General features: G+C 34.3%; 4 protein-coding genes across 9 annotated transcripts in view; 2 read left to right on the forward strand and 2 right to left on the reverse strand.

Moving 5' to 3' along the window:
- sh3rf1 (SH3 domain containing ring finger 1) overlaps positions 1 to 3,308 on the forward strand; it is a 100,293-nt gene extending 96,985 nt beyond the window's left edge. For both annotated transcript variants that reach the window (NM_001045487.3, NM_001044792.2), the window contains 1 exon segment: positions 1,522 to 3,308. In NM_001045487.3, the coding sequence (NP_001038952.2) occupies positions 1,522 to 1,690 (169 nt within the window). In that variant the 3' untranslated portion in view covers positions 1,691 to 3,308.
- Positions 3,309 to 5,151: 1,843 nt separating this feature from the next.
- Positions 5,152 to 9,042, reverse strand: si:dkey-15j16.3. Of its 3 annotated transcripts, none has more exon segments than NM_001083824.2 (7): positions 5,152 to 6,935; positions 7,047 to 7,123; positions 7,265 to 7,342; positions 7,546 to 7,659; positions 7,753 to 8,070; positions 8,304 to 8,615; positions 8,933 to 8,996. In NM_001083824.2, coding segments are annotated over 7 exon segments (1,020 nt in total). In that variant the 5' UTR covers positions 8,982 to 8,996; the 3' UTR covers positions 5,152 to 6,863.
- A 2,415-nt stretch (positions 9,043 to 11,457) lies between these two features.
- si:dkey-15j16.6 lies at positions 11,458 to 16,606 on the reverse strand. Of its 3 annotated transcripts, none has more exons than XM_087298223.1 (8): positions 16,218 to 16,606; positions 15,691 to 15,999; positions 15,159 to 15,242; positions 14,298 to 14,360; positions 13,008 to 13,325; positions 12,781 to 12,879; positions 12,616 to 12,692; positions 11,458 to 12,330 (listed from the first exon to the last, which is right to left on the reverse strand). In XM_087298223.1, exons 1-8 carry the CDS (start codon positions 16,261 to 16,263, stop codon positions 12,214 to 12,216), a joined length of 1,113 nt encoding a protein of 370 aa, XP_087154349.1. In that variant the 5' UTR covers positions 16,264 to 16,606; the 3' UTR covers positions 11,458 to 12,213. The 3 variants fall into 3 exon arrangements, with proteins under 3 accessions (XP_087154349.1, XP_087154348.1, XP_087154350.1); XM_087298222.1 differs by having other exon boundaries at positions 14,298 to 14,363; positions 16,218 to 16,583; XM_087298224.1 differs by lacking the exon at positions 14,298 to 14,360 and having other exon boundaries at positions 15,159 to 15,197; positions 16,218 to 16,575.
- A 2,796-nt stretch (positions 16,607 to 19,402) lies between these two features.
- Positions 19,403 to 25,256, forward strand: ginm1 (glycoprotein integral membrane 1; the record flags this gene model as incomplete). Its single annotated transcript, NM_001079836.1, is given in 9 exon segments — positions 19,403 to 19,447; positions 19,450 to 19,538; positions 19,761 to 19,823; positions 19,924 to 20,023; positions 20,652 to 20,809; positions 21,548 to 21,707; positions 21,800 to 22,008; positions 23,810 to 23,973; positions 24,391 to 25,256. Coding segments are annotated over 8 exon segments (1,058 nt in total), but the record flags the coding sequence as incomplete, so codon positions are not given.
- Positions 25,257 to 25,281: the final 25 nt, after the last annotated feature.

Raw genomic sequence — 25,281 nt, forward strand, 5'->3', positions numbered from 1 at the left:
ACAGACCCATCACTAATTCACACTTCATGCTTGAGAAGTAGGGATGTGCAATATATGGAACACATACATATTTTAGATTCATCTGAAGTCTATTATCAGTGCAATAAGAAAACTAGGCTGCTATGCTAATCATTATGTTTTGTTGAATGCATTTATGTAACAAATGTACCCACAGAAACACATTTATATATAGTTTACATTTCTATGCATATTAGTGCTGATGTTTATTTTTTTAAGTTTGGATTCAGAAAATTGCTTTTTGCCAAAACTAACATTGTATTTTTGAAATATAATGGTTTAATTACAAATATGATACTTATATTTAAGGTGGACCAATCCAAGTTATTGAAAGACATTGAAAAAAATGTTGATTGTTCAGTATATGCATCAAATACACAAAACTCTTTCACAGCGCTTGAGCTTATACAGGAATAAGATTTTTATTTGGACAATAATTTAGCTGAACTCAAAATTGTAGTAAAGCTTATATTTTGTTATTATATATTATTATTTTACATGATAATAATAATAATAATAATAATTATTATTATTATTATTATTATTACTACTACTATTACCATTAGTATTATTTTTTTATTTATCAAATTCTCATAATGTACATTGTAAAAGTTTTATTTTATTGATCATTATATCAGCTTTATGCTTTTGAAATGTAACAGATGCATAAAGTTATGAATCCTATCACCAGTGTTGGGAAAAGTTACTTTAGAAAGTAATACATTACAATATTGAGTTAGATTATTAACTTAATATTGTATTTATACACAGATTTAAGAAGGTTTAAAGCAATGCGTTTGCTACTTTTATACTTAAAATAAAAATTAAAGTCACTGTTCATTCAGATAATCCTCGTTTCCTTCTTGTGATCAAAATAATGAGAATGTTTCTTCGCTGAAATGTATTGCTCTGACGTCTTCCTTTCTGCCTGTTCCTGCATTTTCTTAATTACATGCGGGATTCAACATGACTAGGTTTATTTTAATTCAGCAGTTTATTTTTTGAAAGTGATTTAACTAAAATAAAAATTCTCACATATCTCGCATTACATTTTTTAAAAAAAGTATCTGAATATTATTACTTCATTTTTATGGAACTCATGTTACTTGTAATGTGTTACCCCCAAATCTGCCTATCACAACTTCATCTGCTGTAAAAAATATTTGTACATCCCGATTCCCTAGGAAAAGAAGTGCTTTAAGTTAAGTAAGAAGCAGAAGTTGCAGTTGTGTTTTACTCTCTAGTGTGACAGGTGAAACTATATGAAAAAAATGTTGGGCTTGATGGGAATTGTTTAAATGGTAGTTTGTGGTAAGTGGTTTCCCTGCCTTTACAATTGCATCATCAGAGATAAGAAGTGATAAGAAGATTAGAAAAGCACATAAATAATAATAAAAACACACACAGATAATTCTGATACAACACAATATTAAATACATAACAAGTTCACTTTGATTTCTTTGTTCATTTTTTTCTAATCATGTTCTGTTTCTCTTCCTCCAGGTATCGTGTGGTGGTGTCCTATCCTCCCCAAAGTGAAGCAGAGCTGGAACTCAAAGAGGGAGACATTGTATTTGTGCACAAAAAACGAGAGGACGGCTGGTTTAAAGGAACACTACAGAGAAACGGCAGAACCGGGCTGTTTCCTGGCAGCTTTGTTGACAGTATCTAATGTACACACAGCACCTAATATTTAGATATCAAATTCTCCATCACTGAAAACCCCACACTGAACTTAAGCCTTCATTCGCTGAGCAGTGGTCTGAAACTCAACTGCTGGAGTTTTGCTTCATCAGCTGCATGGATTTAACCACAGTCTTATGAAAATCTCAGACCAGTCCTAGTCCTTTAGCATTAGATCAAAACCCCCTTTCCCCAAACACTTCAAAGCGGCAGAGTTTTCGTAGTAGGTGCCCTATTTCTAGCTCAGTAGATGAAGTTGTGATAGGATCCGTTAATTTATGCATCTGTAACATTTCAAAGACATTTAATGTGTGCCTTGTACTGTCTCACTTTACTGTATATAAGCAAAGCAAAGCTGATCTGAGTCATGACGAGAACAATATGAATTTCTTTCCACCTGAAAAACATTTAACTTATTTTTGCTTTGTAGTTTTTGAGGGAAGGTTTGTTATGTGAGCCGACTGGTCGAATGCCTGTAGAGTCTGAATTATGTCACTGATGGACATTTGCTTGAAATAAATCAACAATCAATACCAGATGAACAGCAGAATGAATTCAGAAAGAAAGGTTGCTTCACTTTAGCTTTCATATTGAAGTCATTTGATGAGGAGTGAAGACACCACAGGCATCCCATTCTGATTGGTTGTTGTGTGTTTGTAAAGGCTTTTATAGCTACACTGACTGATGGAATGAAGGATGGCTGATTGTTAGTTTTTAAAGATTACACTCAGACTTTGAATCCAATATTACTAATTGTCATTACGATCGGGAACAGTCACCCTTAGTAAAAGTGCAGGATCCTACAATGATGATGTCAATGTGCGCATGTGTTTGTTCCCTCTCTGGTATTTATAACTGCTTTCGTTTCAGAATGATACATTGGTCTATGCGTGAGCTCCCAAAATGATTTTGATTGATGATTAAAAAGTAGCCTTTATGTAACATTACATCCTGGCTGATTTCATATGATTGACTAAAAATGGCCTTTAAAAGTGTTGTTTAACTCCAAATCCACAAAACGTTGCTTCTCTTAAAGTCGGGTCTGTTGTCTGCTGTATTTTATGTGACATTTCATGTTTTGTATACTTGAAAGTGATGGTGTTTGTGTATTTCTATGCTTCATACAGTAGATCAAATGTTTTTATTAATATTATTATTATGTTGAAAGCACAAAATCTTTTTTTTTTAAATAGAGTATTGTTAGATATAATTATTGCCCCATTAAAACGCTGGTTCATTTGGGAGATTTTTAATTGTTGTCTTGATGATGCCTTTACAACTAGTAAGATGGCCTTCGGTTTGTGTATTACTATTGTATTAGTTTATCCAACCACTGAGTTGAACAATTGTTCCCTGTTTTAGATTACTGGTTTTGGCTCTATTGATGGAGCTCCCGACATGAGCCGACTCTAGATTAAACTTTCCACATGAGGAGCATTTCACTGCTTGAATCAAGCATGTTTAAAGTTGACACTTGTTCACTTGTCAAGATCTTAAAGTCAGTAAATGGGATATTAGTCAGAAGAAAATTGAACATTTGATTTCAGCTCATTCAAGTGTGTGTTAGATGTGAGGGGTATAAAATAAAGTCATTTTTATAAAACCTGTTTTGGAATACTGTTGTGAGTGAATTGAGGTATAGAGAGTATATTTGCTGTGTGATGGATGGTTAGATGCAAGAGGCAATTTAAACGCATCAGACTAAAAATAGTAATCACTAGCTCTTCTGAATGCAGTGTTGTTACCGGAGGAGTACTGGACATTTTAAAAGTGGGCGGACAGCTAAATGAGATCCAAAAGTTTACCTTCATATAATTATTAATCTCCTGTTTCTAAATGGTCTCTTTAAAAGTGAGGGGGGCAAATACCCCCTATCCCCCCGGTTGCTATGCTCCTGGTTGTTACTGCTATTTTTTAATCTTTTTTTTTTTTATCAGCGTCATTTCTAAACCACTTCCCCATCACACATAAATACTCGCATGCTTCCTTAGAACTCAAATCTATTTTCATCATTCCTGCAAATGCTCATGCAATAAAGTTGCACAGTGGGCTGTGTTTAATTCCTCATTATTTGCTCAGTTAATCACTGTTTCTCATCTCAAACTGATCTTGATTTTTGAACACTGCATTGTACACTTGATTGAAAGAAATAAAAAAGGATTACTAGATTTATTTTGAAGTGAAATGCAAACCGCACATCAAATATGTTTTTTGCACCTGTTTTTGAAGTCCAAACTTAAACAGGCTTATCTAAAAATTTATTGTTGTGCATAAATACTGTGCGTCTGAAATTGCATTTTATAAGTACTGTATGTACAGAAAGAAAGAAAGGAAGAAAGAAAGAAAGGAAGAAAGAAAGAAAGGAAGAAAGAAAGAAAGAAAGAAAGAAAGAAAGAAAGAAAGAAAGAAAGAAAGAAAGAGAAAGAAAGAGAAAGAAAGAAAGAAAGAAAAGAAGGTAGGGAGGAAGGAAGAAAGGTAAAGTTGTGGCCCAAGTAAAATATCTGAAATTCTAAATAGTAAAATAACTTGGAACTTTGCCAAGATTCTGAAGTGTGCATTCACTGGACACTTCAATATCTCTATGAGGAAATCATAGGATGTCAATTAAATGTTAGTTGAGCATTAATGATGAACATCGGCTGTTGACAAGCAGAATCACTGAGAAGAAACGCTACACTAAACTGCCTTCAATCACAATTCATAAACGAATTGACAAAAAGTAACGCAGTAAAAAGAACTCTTATCTTGTAAACATGATTAAGTGTGAAAGGGTCGGACACATTTATTTTATCGGAATGCGCTACTTCTAGTCATAGATTTAGTCTAGACCTAATGCAACAGAGTTTGTTGGTCATGTGATATTGAGTACATGGCAGATGTAGAACGTTGGAATTTCATCTCTGAAAGTCAAACACATTGTCATTCAGCAAAAATCTAAAGAGATGCCATAACATCTGGTTGATTTTAGTCAAGGACAATATGATGTTTTTCCACAGGCGAGCGTGTGTTTGTTTTTATATGCTTTAATTCAACTGTTATATTGTTTAAGCTGACAATTTATTTTAGGTAAGGCTTTTACCTTCAACAAACATCACTGCTGAAGGCTTTTGATTGATTCTTTGTACCACAGCCCTTATACAGCTGCTGTTAAGCTATCTATGTATAGATGTGGCATTTGTGGTTGCAAATGAAACCAGTAGAAGACATAGTAGAATTATAAAAACAAAAAAGTGGATAAACTTTGCTTTAAAAAAAGCAAAAAAAAGAAAGAAAAGACAGAGTTTGACAAGCTTTCTAGACAGATTTAAAATGAAAGAAGATGCAGTGCTGACTATAGTGGATATTCAACACACATGTGTGACACAGTTTTACCTTGTGTCATTATTGCTTTTTGTGTTACAGATAAGTAAATGTGTACTGAATATTTATTTTAACCCAAAGCCTATATTGTTTTCAGAGTACAACAAAACTTTTTATTCATTATATTAATACGCCTTTAACATTTAGCCAATAATAGCAGTGGGCGTTTACCTCAGTAAAACTTTACAGTGAGTTTCCACTAATGTTAGTGATCATATTTACCAACATTAACAAAAATTGTATTTGTTACATTATTCGTTCATCTTTGTTAACGGTTAATAAAAACATTGTTCATTGTTAGTTCATGTTTGCTCACGTTAATTAGGATTAGCAATCACAACTTTGGATTTTAATAATGCATTAGTTGATGTTTGGCTAACATTACTTTAATTTAGGTCACAGCTCATGCTATTAGCTACTGGCTTATTAAAGATATTAACTGTTCATTAGTAGTTTTAAAGTAAGATCTTAAACTGCATCCCTAATCTTACCCAAAACCTGAACCCAACTTTTACCTTACTACTAATGATAAATAGGATTGATAGTTTATTAAGCAAGTTGTGTTAGTTAATGGTTTAATAGCGTGAATAATGACCTGAACTAAAAAGTCACTGATGTTTAATTATATATTTAATAGTTGTGTAATGTTAATTATTAGTTCATGTTAGAAAATGTGTGAAGTCAGGCCTGTAGCCTGCCTATTAAAAGGGGTTCTTCTTTTTTCTCCTCGAGAATTGGACCTTTTTGCAGTTATTCGCCTCATTTTATTTGAAATTTTACAGTTCTAATACTGCATTTTAGTGACACTTTAAGCATTAATGTTTGCTGGATTAGCTTGTCGGATGGTTATCATTACCACACCTTTTAATGAAACAAAAATATTTTTTACATTTTTGTCTAAGTGCTTACTATGCTATGTTGACAACACAATTTTTTTTACAAATGTGCATTAAGTTTTTACAGTTGTATAAATAATGTAATGAGGTTGGTTTTAAATAAACATTTTTGAACAAAGAAATATGAAAAAAAAATGTTTAAAATGCTTATACATTATCATTCAAAAAAAAAAAAAAAAACAGTTAGGAATCTGTTAAAACGTGTTTTAAATGAATAACTGTAGCCTGTGGACAAATAACAGACTGGCCAGCTCATTTCTTCAGTAAGAATTTTTCTATTTGAATAATTAATAATTTAACTTGTCTTAAAGTCTTCTTCTATCGCTTATTTTCTAAATTTATGATGGCATACTGTCAAAAATGAGACAAATAACCTCATATAGGGGCCAAATTCTGGACTTTGTCAGTAGTGGGGTGGGTCTTTCAAACCACCTGAACCCCCTGGCTAAGTGTGACAATACTTCCTATTTATTTTTATTAATGCGACAAATAAGTGTTGGGAAAAAAAGAAAGAGTATACAAAGAGTATGTGCAATAATATATTACAATTTATATATATTTTTTGTTCATTTATTTTCTAGCTTTTGCTATGTTTTTATGTAAACCAAATCTTGTTAACATTTTAGGTGACCTCAGAGTGCAACAAAAGTTTACAAACATTTTAATCTTATTTTTTTATCCAATATTTTTAGCTTGAGTTTGTGATGTTACCTAAAGCAGTGCTAATATGGTTTGTGTGAGTTTTATGATGTGTTTTCTAGACTTCTTTACAAAAGTTTTCTTGAGCCACCTAAAGCAGCTCCTAACAACAAACAGTTAACTTTTTTTGAGTATACACAAAACTCAGTAACAAAATGAGACAATTTACTGTTTCACATTGATACTAGCATACTCAGTGAGCTCTTCCTGATGATGTTGTGTGTCAGATGCTTTGGAAGCTGTTTTAACATAGACTACAGTAGAATACATCACATCATCCTGCATGGAGAGAAAAATAATAAAATAAGTATTTGAAGAATTGAACAAAGCATTGTATGTATCAGGATAATACAGTATTTAATGATTAAGCAACCCTGAATATACACTCACCTGACTGTCTGGTTCTTTCTTTAGTGCTTCACCATCATTGGACTCCTTTGTGATCTCCTTTTTCACAGTTCTGCCTCCTGAAACACACAGAATCTAAAACTTTAATCTGGCTGATCACTACACGCATATTCTTTTTAGTTATTCTGTGTTTTACAACAATTGCGCTATTAGCAGTAGACATTTCTTCAGGTAAAGTTAACTTGTGTCTGTTTCTGTACCTCTGCATCTCCAGTAGATAAATACTAGTAACGTCAGTAACAGCACTGAGAGAAATATTCCCAAAAGAATGAAAACATCTGTGGAGGAAACAGAAAGTGAATGACATTACAAATACATTTTCCCCTCAGAATGCTGCAAATGTTCCATCTAGTCCCTCAGTGTAAAACACTTCATGCTTAATATAAATGATGAAATATAAACACTTTAAAGAGGAAGACAAAATGCAGTGTTACTGACATTAATGTTGTATAATGAGAAGCAAATCAAGCTTTTGACTTACACGGAGGTGTGTTGTGTGCTGGCTGAGCTGCTGGAAGATTTGTGTATGGAAGTGTTGTGAAGTGGTGTGGAGGTTCATGTGTTGTTGAACTAATTGGATGAGTATATGGATTCTCTGTTCAGAGGAGAATAATATTATACTGTTAAACAATTTTGCATTTAAAATATCAGAAGAAACAATTATCAATCTAAAACAGAATAAACTTACCTTTAACAGTAAGTATAAAATAGACTATTTGTTGAGGCGAGACAGAACAGTAGTAGGTTCCTTGGTGTTTTATGGTCAGTGCTGATATGAGCAGAGACAGATTTCCTGGAGTGTTTTGATTTAACAGTTTCACTCTGTTCTTGTGACTCTCAACCTCTTCCTTTGGGTAAATTTCTTTATAATTATTCTCTGTCATATACATCCATTGTATGTGTTCAGGTTTGGTCAGTAGTTCAGTGCAGGAGCAGGGCAGAAGCACAGACTCTCCTGAATTTCCAGTCAACTCCACTGTCTTTCCAGTATTGACCAAGTTACATCCTGAACACATTCAAATATAATGCTCAATAAAAACGCCTGCTTTAATATCCGCATTAAAATTTGTATCTTTAAATGTTTTAAACACAAGAAAATCATTGCACTGTAAATACAAATAATATTTGCCATATTTAGCAAAATGTAGGATTTTTCTAAAAATAATTTTATTTTAAATTTCTGAAAAAGCCAAATGTCTGTTCTCCAACACCTCTAGTATTTTAGAAAGAAGCTCTTACCTTGAACTGTTAACTGAACAAATGTAGGAATATTTTGATCAGTCAGACATTTATAGTACCCTTCATCTGTCTCTCTGAGGTCTGAAATGAGTAGAGACAGAATTGTTGGCGAACTTTTATTAAACAGCACAAGTCTGTCTCTGTACTTCTGATCCTCAAATACTGAAATCCAAGTATTAACAGTTTGCTGAAACTGCCAGCTGAATGTGTGGACTGTAGACTGAGGTTGAGCACAGGAGCAGGGCAGAAGCACTGAACCACCGCTGTATCCTGATATTACTTTAGTCTGAGACACATCTGAAACATCACAACCTGCAAGAAAAGAAATTATGCTTTTTAAAATATATAATTAGTAAGTAAATTGATTATGGTCTGTTGATATAGTTGTGCTCATATTTTGATCTGTACTTATTATGTTTGATTGTACACACAAATACACACTTTCATTTATCTTTATTTGTATGCACGTCAAAGTACTCTACAAATGTGAACAGACACCTACATTCTTAACTGACAATTAGTTTCTGTGCTTTTAAGTGAGAAATCTTTTTTATACATATCATTTATTAAACTGTACAGCAAAAACACTGATTTCACTTTGACCTCTTCTGAATGAAATCATAACTTACCTCTGCTGAAATGAAGCATAATGAATAAAAGATATAAATGCGCCCGCATGTCTGACTCTCGCTCATGAATTTCTTGACTAAATGTTGTTATGTGGGTGCAGTGGTTATTTTTATTTTGGTTCCTGATGAACTTCCTCATTTCTTTCTTTTTGTTTTGTGCTTGACTCATCATCTCTGGTTTTTGTTTATATCTATTTAAGCAATATTTAAATGGTTCACTTTCTGCCAGTGCTCTTAGTTGATGCTCGCTCAGCTGGAGCACAAAGAAAACCTACTGTTAAAGTATTTATTTCGCTCACACACATGCTACTTTACTTATGTCTGACACTCACTCCCATTATACAACCTAATCCTAAGAATACTTGCAAACATTTGCATTTATGTTGTTTACACAATATTGATCATTATAGGATGATTTGATGTAAACACAAACAAAAATCAAGTCTAAACATACAAAGGGCCTATTTTTTCTTTCTTTCAGCAAATTGCACAGTTTACTTATTTATATAATAAAGTATAAGTGACCCCTGCAGGTGTTAAGTTGCATTTTTCATCTTTAATTTGTATGCCTCTCTCTCCCCAGTCAAAGTCATTTCATAAATTAAAACCTCACATACAAAAATAACTTACAAGTCCAATTGAACGTTCACATCTAGCCAAAAATACAGCTTAAATCCGAGGATGTGTTCTTGCTCCTCTTTTATCAAGGATGGAATATGTTTTTGTGTCCTAAATGTCACAGATTTGACAAAAGTAAACTTTTGATAAGTTCACCTGCAGTACACATGAAAGCTTAATTCAAGAGTTCACACTTAGCTGATGATTTATAAAAGCTTGTTTGGCATGCTGTCCCGGGAGAGAGCCCCGAACTTAAGGGATCCCAGAGCCTGGGCTTCTTCCCGTTGGCAGAGCGAGAGGGGAGCCTGAGCTCGGTGGATCTCAGAACTCCCCGACTGCGGTAGCTAAGGGAACAGAGGGGTTAGACAAATGCTTAATTGTTATACGTGTTGAATGTTTTTGGATGGTGGGAGGAAACTGGAGAGCCTGGGGAAAACCCACGCGGACACGGGGAGAACACAAACTATACAAAAAGAAAAAAGAATACAAACTCCTCACAGGAACACCCACCGGCCCTAAGGGATCAGGGCCGGCAGTGTTCTTGCTGTGGGGCTCGCAGTGCTAACTACTGGGCCGCCGTGCCGCCCAATTAGAGGTAAAGGAGGAGAATAGTGGAGGAGGGGGGTTTCTTCCAAACGAAGATAAAATGAGCCGGAAACTGTGGTTATTTATAGTAGCTTAGGGCTTATATGATTGGAAGATAGTGATTTGCCAAATACAGGACCGGCCATGATAAATCATAAGCACGTGATCCTCACGAAATTAGTTTATGAATAAACCTCACTTATAGACTACTCGTGCACTTAAAGTTTACTGCTGTTATATCTTTAGTGCACTTAAAAGTATACTTTCATGTACTTAAAAAAAAGACCAATTTAGTCCCAAGAAGTGTTCAAGTATTATACTTACAAGTATGCTACTAGTATACATATATAAGTTTACTTACTACATGAAGTTTGCATATTCTTCAACATTACTTGGGTATACTTCCTAAAATTAACCTAAAGGGATAGTTCCCCCCCAAAATTTTAATTCTGTCATCATTTACTTATCCCCATGTTGTTCCAATCCCAGATACATTGATTTGTACTGCTGAACAGAAAGGATGATGTTTGGAGGATTGGCAGTAACTAAGCAGATCTGCCATACTAGGTAAAACAAATACAATAATATGAAAGTAATGGGTGTCGAGAACAGTTTGTTTCTGACATTCTTCCAGAAATCTTTCTTTGTGTTTACCAGAACACTGAAAAGAAGCTTATAAGGGGTCGGAACAACCCGAGGATAAGTAAATGATAACAGATCTTTCATTTTTGGATGAACTATACCATAAATGTATATTCTTCTAAATTTCCTTTGCCCTGTATTCATATTCAAGTTAAAATTACAGTTGCAATCAGAATCATTAAACCACCTGAATTATTATGCTTTTAATTTAACAAATAAAACAAATAAGACTTTCTCCAGAAGAAACAAATATTATCAGACATACTGTGAAAACTCCCTTGCTCTGTTAAACATCATTTAGGAAATATTAAAAAAGAAAAAAAGAAAAAAAATCAAAGGGGGTTTAATAATTCTGATTGCATCTACATCACAAATCAAACTAATCTTCAAGCATTTTAAGAATAGCTAATTGATATGAGAATAAAAATTCAGCACATTAATCAGTAAACACTGAATCCATGCAAAGCATTTTATGAACAACAAATCAAATTTGATAATGGTTATGCCATAATAAACAATGATTCAATGCAAGTCCTTTAATTGCCAAAACTATTTTACTTTTATTTATTAGAGATGGGAAGGATCGGCAAAGGACCTCAGGTCTCATCATGTCTCAGGTCTCACCTCAGGTCACCATGAGCACCTTAGTGCTATGTGTCAACAATCAAACCACTAGGCTATTGGCGCCAACAACTTTTTGATTTTTATTGATACAAAAATGGGCGAAGCAGTGGGGCAGTAGGTAGTGCTGTCACCTCACAGCAAGAAGGTCGCTGGGTCACTGGTTCGAGCTTCGGCTCAGTTGACGTCTCTGTGTGGAGTTTGCATGTTCTCCCTGCGTTCGTGTGGGTTTCCTCATGGTGCTCCGGTTTCCTCCACAGTCCAAAGACATGTGGTACAGGTGAATTGGGTAGGCTAAATTGTCCGTAGTGTATGAGTGTGTATGTGTGTGTGGATGTTTCCCAGAGATGGGTTGCGGCTGGAAGGGCATCCACTGCGTAAAAATGTGCTGGACAATTTGGCGTTTCATTCCACTGTGGCAACCCCGGATTAATAAAGGGCATAAGCCGACAAGAAAATGAATGAATGAATGAATGAATGAATGAATACAAAAATGCACAATGACAAAGAAAAAAATCTTCCATATTTAACTTGTTTACAAGCTCATTCGTTTTCTTTTTAAATTTGCATGATAGTGATTAGTTATGATTGTTTATATTAGTTTACCAGTAAGCAGATCGTAATAGCAGACATTATGCTTTTGTTCAGTTATCAGATGTCACGCAAATACACTCACCTGTTTTATCATTTATGATGTATTAAAAAATTTTATTGTCCATAGTGTACCATAATTGCAAAGGTCATAAGCTCAATTACAAGTCTAATTAGTTCATCGTTTAGTCTAAACATAAATTCTGAGGATATTAAAAATGTTTTCAAGTATGTGTTGCACTGGAATTGACATACACAGTGCGCTCTGCTTGATCATTCCGTCTGTGAGCTGGAATGGGTGCCGTTTCAACATAGACTGCAGCAGAATTTGCCACTGCTGTCTGGAGAAAAAGGGAAAATATCATGTATTACCCAGATGTAAACTTATACACAAAGCATTACATGTAAATAGTGCAATATCTTGCCATGAGCAAAAACAAAAGCTGAGAGTTACTAGCGTAGAGGTATCAATATAATACCCCCCTTGTGACAGCTTTCTGGGAACATACTGGCAATCCAAACGTAATCTCAAGTAAAATAAAGTATTTAAACAGATTAATAATAAACTCCTGCTCACTTTTGTACAACAGCTAATTTAATGATAGAAGACATGAGTGTTCATTTACCTTTGCATATCTAGTAGACAACGCCAGAAATGCCAGTAACACAACTGAAGTAAACACTGCCACTAGAATAAAAACATCTGTGGAGAAATACACATGCTGTAACACGTTCATGAGAAAAATACACAATCATAATCATCACAGTTGATAATCAAGCCTGTGACTTACACAGAGGTGTGTGATGTGTTTGTTGGGGTGGTGGAAGTTCTTGTGTTTGGTGTGAAGATCTATGTGTTGAAGAACTGGTTGGATAAACTTGTGGTTTCTCTGTTGAGAGGAGAATAATCTGTTATATTAAGCTATAAATACCACTGTAAAACATGTTTGTATTATCAAAACATATTTTATAATATGTAATAAATAGTCAAATTAAATAAAAACACAAAGAAAATTACCTTTAACATTAAGTGTGAAGTAGACATGTTGTTGAGGCAGAACAGTACAGTAGTAGGTTCCTTGGTGTTTTATGGTCAGTGCTGATATGAGCAGAGACAGATTTCCTGGAGTGTTTTGATTTAACAGTTTCACTCTGCTCTTGTGACTCTCAACCTCTTCATTTGGGTAAATTTCTTTATAGCCATTCTCTGTCCAGTACATCCATTGTATGTGTTCTGGTCTGGACAGTAGGTTAGTGCACCAGCAGGGTAGAACAACAGACTCTCCTGAATATCCAGTCACACCAGTTTTACTTTCTTTATTGACCAGATCACACTCTAAAGACAAATTTACACAAATAACACCAGTTTAAACTGCGTTAAAAAGATTTCAACCTATTGCAACATCAACATTGTAGTACCCATAGTGAAAAATCATTTATGCTACTAATCTAAGTCAAATGTGAAAACATTTGGACCACAAAAAAAGGCAAAAAGTTGACAAAACGTTTTGAAAAAATTTTTTTGTCTTCTTTATCCAATTTTTATACAAGTCCATTTATATATATATATATATATATATATATATATATATATATATATATACACACACACACACACACACACACACACACACACACACACACACACACACACACACACACACACACATATATATATATATATATATATATATATATATATATATATATATATATATATATATATATATATATATACATATATATATAAAAATATATATATATTCATAAAATTTTTTTGTTGGCTTAGTCCCTTTATTAATCTGGGGTCGCCACAGTGGAATGAACCGCCAACTTATCCAGCAAGTTTTTATGCAGCGGATGCCCTTCCAGCTGCAACCCTTCTCTGGGAAACATCCACACACACACTCTCTCATACACTACGGACTACCCAATTCACCTGTACCACATGTCTTTGGACTGTGGGGGAAACTGGAGCACCTGGAGGAAACCCATGCGAAGGCAGGGAGAACATGCAAACTCCACACAGAAACGCCAACTGAGCTGAGGTTCGAACCAGCGACCTTCTTGCTATGAGGCGACAGCTTATATATATTTAGAATATTAATTAGAATATTAAATATAGAATATTAATTTGCTTGGTCAGTGTCTTTGTGTATTTTATTTATTTATCTTTGCTGTTGAAATAATTGTAATCATTCGTCTTAGCAATGGTGTCAAGACCTGTCTGGAACATGTTGCCTGAAAATAACACAATAAAACCTCCAACTGCACTGTAGTGAAAACCAAAACACATCTTAAGACTTACGTTGTGTGTATTGAGGAAAAACTGGTCTAGCGTCTTGTCTTGGTAAGTTGATCATTGGTGTTTCTGCTGAGAAATAACAAATCGTCAGTGGTGGTTTCACATTAGAAATGAAAAGCATACCTTAACCAGGTTTTAAAACCTTTCCCAAGCAAGTGATTTCCAGGAGGAATGACATTGGCTTGAGGGCCAAATTAGTATGTTCGTTTATTCTTGCAATTTGAATACATGCATTTTACTTAGACCTTCCTGACACAAAAACCATCGTCTCCTATTATGTTGATTAAATTAAGTTGTATTCTTGGTCAAAATAGTCACCATTAGAAATCAGCAAAATTACAACATAAATCTGATCTGGTCACAAAACATTGATCCACTTTAATTAAAATTGTATTTTTGCAAAAAGAGTTTCTTGCTCAAAACAGTAACAACACTTTAGCTTCAAGAATATGAAAAGTGCAAGGTCACTGTTGACCAGCTAAAACGACCAATTAAAAAGCCATTTTATTATACACTTTTTAACCTGCTAGAATTTGACTTTTTAAATAGAAGATAACTTTATGTGTACATTCATATTTTCAGACTTATACCTGAGAGCTAAGACTTACAAGTTAATTTACAAAATATTTACTGCACTGGACAGAAATAATACCCTCCATCTTCCATTTTAAGGCCAGAAAAGAAGTCTGTCATTGTACTTCTTATCCTCAAACATGGAAAATGTAATAAAAAGATCTGCCTGAAACAAGTTTTGCATTTTTAGATTCCCTGAAAATAATTGCACACCTTCAAACATTTTTCAGCCAATCAGAATAAAGCATCCAACTGCCCTTTAATAAAAAGCTAAATATATCTTAGACTTACGTTGAGGAATGTATCGAGGTGAAATTGGTCGTGCAGGCACTATAACATCCTGTTTTGGCATGCTTATAGGCATGTGTGGTGTCTCTGTTGAGAAGTAAACAGTTGTAGTGGTTTAACAATGAAAACAGAAAAACATACAGTACTGTCTCTTTCACATGGTTTAAACCTGACTGTACAGTTGAATGGCTTGAGGGAAAATTAACCTGTTCTTCTTACAATTTGAATACATGCATTTTACTCAGACCTGCCTGCCAGACCTGCCTGACAAAATTATTGTCTTCTTGGATATTATCTTGGTTAAAGATTTTACATTTGGTCGCAATAGCTTAAATAAGTACAAATTGACATCTTGTCATAAGACATTGAAACATTATATTCAAAATGATTTATTTATTCCTTCAAAAGTACATTTATTGCTCATACCAGCTACAACAATTTCAGAGCTTTAAGAAATATATAAAGTATATAGTCAAGTTTTAGTTAAAAGAAAACTTTTATGGGTATATTCATATTTCAAGATGTATTCACTTACCTAAAACTGCCAAGTTAAAATACACAAGATTTGGTGTAGACATGCAGGAATAATAGCCTCCATCTTCCTTTCTGAGACCAGAAATGAGCAATGACAGATTTGTTGGAGAAATGTGATTAAACAGTGTAACTCGGCCTCTGTATTTCTGATCCTCAAGCACTTGAATCCATCGAGTATCACTGCTGTAAAACTGCCAGCTGAATGTGTGGATTGTAGACTGAGGTTGAGCACAGGAGCAGGGCAGAAGCACTGAACCACCGCTGTATCCTGAGATTGTTTTTGTCTGCTTCTCATCTGTAAGAATACAACCTACAAACAAGAGAGCTTATTTCCAACTTTACTGGGAAAAGATATAATTATAAATACAGCCTTAGAGGTTCTCATCTGGGTGTGTTTTTAATGTGATTGAACAGAATCATATTAATTATTTAATTAATCACCCACCATTAATAATTGTTTACAATATAAAACATATAGCATGACATTTTATTTCTTAATTTGATTTAAAATAACAAATCTGAACTCACCAGTGCTTAATTGAAGCATAAAGAGAAAAAAACTGCCGCTCTTCATGACTGGTTCACATTTACTGATGCCTGGCACTATGATATATACCAGTGGACGCTGTGTGTCTTAATTCTTTGGTTCCTGTTAGTGGTTATTCTCCCTGTTTAGTTTCTTTGATGGTATTTTTCCATCATGCCAGCAAGATTGTTTGTGGGCATCAATGGTTCATATTGTTCTTTCAATAACCCCTGATCACTGAAATATCCACTGAAATATCCACAAAGAGTGTGGCCAGAAATTCAGTCCTAGATGAAATAAACAATTATATTGTTGGCATGAACTTAGTGTTCGACTGTTGGTGCTTCAGAGCGTTGTATTAGATCAGTGTTTCCACACTTGTTCCTTTTTTTAATGTATGAGATTACACAACAAGCCCACAAACAAGGGAAATTTTGTCTAACTTGGGTGGCTAAATCAGCAGAAAATCAGCATTGTTCAATGAGTATGGAAAAACTGAGTATGGAAAATAGCTATACATGAATGACATAAAGAGCTTGGAGTAAGAAAATACTCAGAAGAAAGGTCTTCATCTGAAGGAAATCTGATGTTTTGATGGAAAGCACAACCACAGGAACTGATAAAGATGTTATTCAGTCTCAGGCAAGGTTGTCAGGTATTCAAACAGGGATAAACAAATCTATTGTCAGTTAATGTAGATTAACACGAAAGTGTTCAGGTGTATTAAATCCTGATGTACTGATATACTGTACTTATACATGTCTTGCATATAACCGCTGTAAGCTGTCTAGTTAACAATGTGACTGATGCAGGCAAATCACAGATTTAAACAATGATTTTAATATAGGTCATTGTGGCAAATGCAGAATGATTCTGGCAGAGATATTCCCCAAACTTGTGAAAATTATTTTTAAAATGAGGATATTTAAAAAAAATTAACATTAAAATTAAATAAATCTGAATAAATCATTATTGACTGACATTCTTCTGAAGATTACATCATTCTCGTTATTCTTTAGCAACAATCACAGCAAGTCCTGCCAGTATGTCACACAGACAACCTTTCCTCACATTAAAAAATATCCTTAAACCTTTTCATCACCCTATAGCAGTTTAATCATTAGTAGAATATAATTTTGGTTACAGTAAACGCAACCATATTAATATAAATGATGTAATATGTTAAATTTTTAACCCATAGAATAAGCAAACACCCCACTGCAAGTGATTAAAAGTATAATACAAATTTTGTGTATAGGACTCCAGTAGAAAGGAAAATGTACAAATTCTACAGGTCACATGCAGGACTCCCACAGGGATTTTACCTTTACCTACTAGCAAAGTGTTATCTTTTCACATGAAAACATATAATTAAATATTTACTTAGATATGATTGCATTGGGTGGTTTACTTTAACATTGATTAATTAATTCATTTTGGCTTAGTCCTTCCAGCTGCAACCCATCACTGGGAAACATCCATACACACACACACACACACACACACACACACACACACACACACACACACACACACACACACACACACACCTCTTAGCCTACCCAATTCACCTATACCACATGTCCTTGGACAGTGGGGGAAACTGGAGCACCCAGAGGATACCCACGCAAACATGGGGAGAACATGCAAACTCCACACAGAAATGCCAACTGACCCAACTGAGGGTCAAACCAGTGACCTGCTTTCTGTGAGGCGATCGTGCTACCCTCTGCGCCACGTACCGTGACGCCCCTATATTTTATTTTAACATTTACATGTTAATGAAGTTGCTGCATGGTTTGGTTGAAAACACTGAGCTATGACTGTTTTACAAAGAATGATTCTTTTGATTCAATTGGCAGCCAAAAATTTGCCAGTACAATTATTAAGGAAAATCTAATTATAAAAATCAACATATGAACATTAAATTTAGGCTAATTAAAAATAAAATTGCTAGAAAGTGTAAATTCTTATTTCTTTATCCTTTTTTTTATGAATTCTATTTTATAATTCATGAAAGCTGGTGATCCACTTCAGATGTTGACTATTGCTCACAACAAAGTTGTCATAAAACTATACATAGAACACCCGTTATTTTCCTAGGACAATTTTGAAAAACATTTTTGATCCACTTCATATGTTAACTGTTGTAGATGTTACTGACGAACTCACTGTCAAACACTCGTCAGGTTTATGTAGATCAGAGATGCCCAAATAGGGCCCGTGGGCCAAAATTGGCCGCAAGGATGTCAAACTCAATTCCCGGAGGGCCGCAGCCCTGCACAGTTTGGTTCCAACCCTGCTCCAACACATTTACCTGTAGGTTTCAAACAAGCCTGAAGGACTCAGTAGTTTGATCCAGTGTGTTTAATTAGGGTTGGAAATAAACTGTGCAGGGCTGCGGCCCTCCAGGAATTGAGTTTGACATCTATGGTAACCTTTGATTTGACCCACCATCCAATCTGAGAATAGAGTGATGGGGAGGGTTGAGACAAATGAGTTTAACAGAGATTGTTATTTAATATATAATTTCATCTTTTTTGTTTGTTTTATTAGTGAGCAACAAAAAAAAGCAAACTGAAATGAAATGTTTCAATTGAATGTTGTAGATGAATCTGAATAGTTCCGAGAACTGAAGAAGAGTTCAGATGCAAAAACCTCCAAAAGCCATTTAAAATGTCCTTCAAAAATGTGCATTTTTATCAGGCTCCTGTTAGGTTCAGTAATTTCAAGTTTATGGCAAATACACACTTTTAAAGGTCTTGAAATGAAATAACTCAACATAAACATAGGAGTCTGAGATTAATGCTAATTTCAATGGAAATGTCAGACAGCACTTAGAGGTTTTTGCATCAGAACTCTTCATATATATATATACTGCATTAGTAGTTAATATAAAGCCTGTTTTCTAGTTATTTTTAAATACTATTAATAACCCATGGCATCTTTAATGCAATACAGTTTGGTATATTTAACTTCGGCCCACAGCCCTCAATCAAGTTTGGTTTTTGGCCATTTAAATGAAAAAGTTTGAGCACCCCTGATGTAGATTTATCTCTTTAGACTTCAGTTCTGTCAATATCCCTGTAATGTCTCAGAAGGCACACAGAGGGGCGCGAGAGTTACAAATCTGCATTACGTCAAAAAGGAATTTCCGCAGTTACGACACAGGACGCACAGTACGTCATGCGCGTATTTTGATTCCCGTCTTGTTGTTAACTAGGCTGATAAAAATGGCGTCTAGGTGCAAAATACATTTAACAGTGGCTTATTTGCTCATCCTGTGTATTCTAGCCAGTGCTCAATCAAAACAAATGACAACGGTAAGTGGCTTATCCGGTCTATATCTGCCAAGTTATTAGATGTTTATTTGATTAATTGAAAATTGTTCATGAATTATTTGCTTGTGACACGCTTAAGTAAATCATTTGTGTCTTATTCAGATTCATTTACATCAAACAGTGAGCTGCAGCTTTGAAAACTTAAGGACAAGACTGTCAGCAACCATGTAAACAAAGGCGTTTTATATGTGGTTTATTTTGCAGGAAACCGTCGTGTTAAACGTTACAGCGCTCAGTGAAATTAACCAGACTAAGTACAACGTACAGGTGAGATAAATGTAAATTAATTACATTTTTGGAAACATTTAACCATAACCATAATGTGTTGTAACGAAGAGATAATATGATTTATCATTCTGTATTTCAGATTAATTTGAATATTGGTCTTCTGGACAATGACATATTTATTAACGGAGCTCCTCTCAAGCCTTCAGGAGTCACGAGGATGACATGTCCTGCTCTGCTGTGTAGGACTATTAGTTTTACTGTCTTTCTTAAATATTAATCAATTGTATTCATGTATTTAAAGTGCAGTCAAGAGAAAGAGCGACCAATCATATGACTGTTTTTTTCTTTTCTTGTTAACACTTAGTAATGTCCCATCTGTGTATGTTACTTATGGTATACTGAAAAGCATCTTAAAATATCTAAAACTTCTAAACTCTTAATTAATGTTTATTTCTACATGTATTGTGAATTAATAAAATGTTGGTCAATGACTTTATCCTGACCCGTACTTGTTAGGTACTTGTATAGGAAACAATAAATAAACATACAAAAAAAAAAAAAAATATATATATATATATATATATATATATATATATATATATATATATATATATATATATATATAATTTTAATGCACGTCTGCTGACAGACAGGAAAAAAATCTAGTGGTTTAAAGCATGTTGGCAAAATATGGTTTAAATCATCAATTATTAATATTCCACTCTTATTGTTTTGATGCTTAAACCCTTTTCGCCTTGATCTGAGATAACCCAAGCTAATAATAAAGGGCTGTGTTTGTAATAATTAGCATTAACAAATAGTAATACAAACTGTAACTTACAGTATGTATGTGTTCTGTGTTTGCAGTGGATGGTTATAATGTGAGCTCTGGTAATACAGTGGATGGCTTGGTTAGCTGTGAGCTGCGGCTGATGGTGAATCAGTCATATGTTCAGAGTGATGCTGCTGAACAGCTTCTGTTCCTCGTCCTGAGCCAGGAAATAATACAGCTGGCAGATGAGAAGGTTTTAACCTTTATCTTAGGAATGATGATGACTCGCATTACTGAATTCTCTTACATGCATAGCTATGAAAAATAAAACTTTAGAGACTTCTTAAAAATTGGCAGTTTCTCCGGATATACTGGGGTTATTAAAAGCATAGTTCACCCAAAATGACAATTCTGTTAATATTTACTTTTCCTTGTCCCAAACCTGCTTGACTTTTTTTTCTGAAAAACTCAAAATAAAAATAAAAAATTGAAGAAAGCTGAAGTTCTGTAACCATTGACTTCCATAATATTTGTTTTGCTACTTTGGAAGGCAATGGTTGAAGATTTTCAGCTTTCTTCAAAATTTCTTTGGTCTTCAAAAGAGATCCTCAAAGGTTTGGAAGAAATTGGAACCACCCGAGGGTGAGTAACGTTTCATTTTGGGGAGAACCATCACTTTAAGTTTGAGTTTATCAAATTTCAAAACAAAATTGTGTTTTAGAGGTGTTTGTTTTGGTCAGTTGGTAAGCATAGTAAGTGTTGTAATATTTTTTGTAATTATTAATCAGTTATTACACCAAATATAGATTTTTTCATTTATATAAAGTCTATTATTATTTTGTTGTCTAAAATGCTGAGAAACTGAACATTTTCAAGAGGTCTTTAATTGTTGCCATAGCTGTATGTCTTTCACAGTGGATTGTTATGCTGTTGAGAGAAAGCAGCCTGTAGACTGAATATGATCAAGCACTTGATGTTCCTGCTTCTGTAGGTCCAGCAGCCAGAAATATCAGAGGTAGAGATCATGTGGAATCAGAGCTCAGAACAGATGACACAGGTCACCAGCATTTACCCTTCAGCAAGAAGCAAACTCTCCATTATTCCAAGAGAGAATGACGTATTGGTGACCGATGCATCTGTACAGAGTGCAGGTAGGTTATGTGGCTTGAAGTCATGATCTCTGATGATCTGGCTTTGGTGTTTTAACTTGAAAGATAATATAATTGTTCCTTGTCTTTAATAGTTGAAGACCAAGTGAGAAACACCACCAGCCATTATCTGCTCAAAAACTCAGAAACCACCCAGGAGGAGATCGCAGCTCCAGGGAAACTTCCTGAAACCCCCCTGCGGATGGACCCGGAAACGCTGTATGAGTCCAGAGAGGAAGAGGAAAGGCGTTCAAATTCCTTGCTGCTTGAGCCTCCTTTAAGTGGGTCCATGTCCTCATACAGTGTAAGTATATAGACCATTTTGATGGAATTTCTATAGCTTCTGAGAATCCAAACAGAGTCACATGTTGATAAATAATGTCATGATAGCAGTTTTAACGTTATTATTGAATTGCTTCTTGTTAATTGCTTCAGTTATGAAATAGTTTGATAACAAGCAGCAAATGTTTATGGGCCAATGGCATGGTCTATAGAGATGTGTATACAGAACACATTACACACAAAGTGAAGTATTTCAAGATTTTTTTATTCTAATTATTAACACTTACAGCTTTGGAAAATTAAGAATTAAGTATTTCAACAACAAAAATAAAATAATATTTTGATTAATCAAAAATAGTTCTACAAAACAAAAATGTTGAAGATCTCCAAAGTATGTTCAATTGTGGACAACGGTCCAGGCTGTATTAAGCCTATAATTGTGGTTCATTGTTTTGAACAAACAGTATATATCCAACTAATTAAACGCAACATTTTAATGTTTTGAGATGCTACATTTTTTATTTTCCTAAGCTCTAATTTGTAACCGTCAGAATTAAAACAAAACTCTAATATAATTCTGAAAAATAATTCTGAGTGCAGTGAATCTAGAATTTTAAAAAGCTAGATTTTTAAAAATGTAAATGAATAAAAAAATAATAAAACTGTACATGTTATTACATTTTTGGAAAAGTGTGCGTCTATACTGCCATTGAAATGTTTTAGGTTAATGGGATTTTATTTACTTTAAGTTGTTGACCTTATTCTTCATTGAGAAAGTATGCTCGCTTTTGTGATCGTTTTAGAACTTAGGAAGAGAGAAATGACTAGTGATAAAAAACAGCAGAAAACGATTAAACTGCTCACTTTACAAACAAGTGTTTGCATAACTATACAGACAAAGTAGAATAAGATAATATCAGTTTGCAACATCAAGCAGCATAACAAGCTGTTTTTAACATCTAAGAATAAATGTAAGTGAATGAGACAAGCAGTCTCAAGCCCAAAAGATTTAAATGGCTGCACAATTTATACATGTAAAAGGCATATTTTAAATACATGTACTTTCAATCTTTATATTCATATTCTAAATGTGTATGATGACTTAACACACACACACACACACACACACACACACAAACACAAACAAATAAAGCATCACTATTGTTTTCTAGTGATGGCTGCTTTGCAAGCACTACATCATAATTATTTTCTAATGTGAACTTTGCTGGATCATCTATTTAATATTAATATATATAAAGCATTAATGAATGCCTAGTCATTTAGCTTATTTAAATTATTGTTGCCATAGAAACATTTTAACAGTTAGTTTCAGTTTAATTTAAAAAGAACACCATACAAGAAGACATTTACAACAAAGAGCTTAGAATCAGGTGATTCTTTCCTTGCAATTCACTCATCCTGTGATCACCTGTAGAAGTGTTGTATGTAAGTTTATTATTTGTTTACAATTTATATTCTAAGTCCATATATTAATTTTATGCACATAGAGACAACTCAAGCTTATTGGATGAACATATATTTTGTATAGTTTCACTCTATTCTAAAGCAGCATGCTCTCACAAACATACGTGTTGGAAAGGGTTTATCTGTCTGTCTAAACTTGGGAAGAGAGACACGGGAGTGGGGGCAGATCATGAACATTTGGGTTAAATATTAAGATATCAGAGCTTACAAGAAGTCTGTCTTAAAGGTTTTCCTATGGAGAAAAAGCATGCAGATTTTACTTACAGACTCTCATGTGTGGATGTCTCATCAGTGTTGTTTTTCCCACAGAGCAGTAAGGTGTAGTTGTATGTGTGCAGGTGGCGTGTCAGTGGGTCGAGAAGTTGAGGGATAAACTGAGGCGCTTCTTGTCAGACTCAGTGCCGCTCTTCTTCTTGGTCATGTGGGTGGTGGTGGTTGGTGTTGCAGGCTCTGCTGTCGTCATTAAGATCCTGGATGTGATTTTCCCTTCCTGTGAACACAGGTACAACCTGAACCCATGTCACTTGTTCAGTAACAAATGCACAAACTTAAGGATGACATTTAAATGATCTGAAGCAGCTTTAAGGGATAGTTCACCCAAAAATGAGGGGAAAAAAATAGGAAATTACTCATTATTTACACTCCCTCAAGTGATTCCAAACATTTAGAAGTGTCTTTTCACTGTTGAAATCAAAAGATGTTATTATGAAAAAAACCTAAAACAATTGACTTTCATAGTAGGAAAAACAAATACTAAGAAAGTCAACGGTTACAGCTTTCTTCAGAATACCTTCTGTGAGTAAATGACAACCGAATTCTAATTTTTGGGTGTACTATCCTTTTAAAATCTGCTCATTTAAATTAAATCATTGATGTTACTTGTTCACCTGAGAATTTTTTGTTGCTCTTTTTTTCATAGGGGATTCTTTCATCTGAACCCAGAGACCCTGATGCCAGATGATGAAAAAGTGAGCCTAATAGACAACATGGAGGGGGACATGACAGAAAAGAGCATTTTGCTGATTGAGAAGTGATGGATGTGTCTTCATCAGTTTGGTTATGTGGCTTTATTTGGTCGAAACACCAATGAGTTCAGTGTAGCAATTTAAAAGAAACAAAAAGAAAACTCCTAAGGCAACAGATTTCTATTTTCACATCTGAATTAGCAGATTACTTTTGTATTCATCACTACACTGTGCTTTGGGGATTGTGCATTGAGAGGTGGAATGGTGAAAATGCTGAAATGTAAAGCACAATACCTAAAATAGCCCTGCCTTTCTCACTAAACTGCTTGAATTATGGAACTACTCTTGCCTGAGGAGTAAAGGGTCATCGCTGACAAATAAATGGTGTGGCATCAATGGGAAAATGGAAAGAACTATCAAAAAAAACTTTTAACTGACCAGTTTGAGTGGTCTAGTTGATTTAAATGGATTTTTTTTCTTATAATTTCTCACTCTGGGTCAATTTTTATATGTCCTTTGTGAAACTGCCTCTGTTGCTTAATGTGGTTTTATGTGCTATTCATGTTGCATCAGATATTGCTGTTACATGAAGCATGCGTACCAGGAATTCATTGCAGCTTTCACTTGTATTAGATGAATGAAATGACCTACTGTATACGCTTTAAAAAAATCATTATTGTACCTCAGCATTTGAAACATTTCAGTTGGACGCTTACATTTCATTGTAGCCCATCTTTAGAGGTTAATGAGTTATGTTTGTGTAATTCTGAAGCATTGTTTTTCTCTGGTTTGTTACATGAGTAAATTCTGCACAAACATGTTTGGCTTGCTATTTTTTATGTACA

This window comes from Danio rerio, chromosome 20, assembly GCF_052040795.2.
Source record: "Danio rerio strain M-AB ecotype USA chromosome 20, GRCz13ab, whole genome shotgun sequence".
Lineage (NCBI taxonomy): Eukaryota > Metazoa > Chordata > Actinopteri > Cypriniformes > Danionidae > Danio > Danio rerio.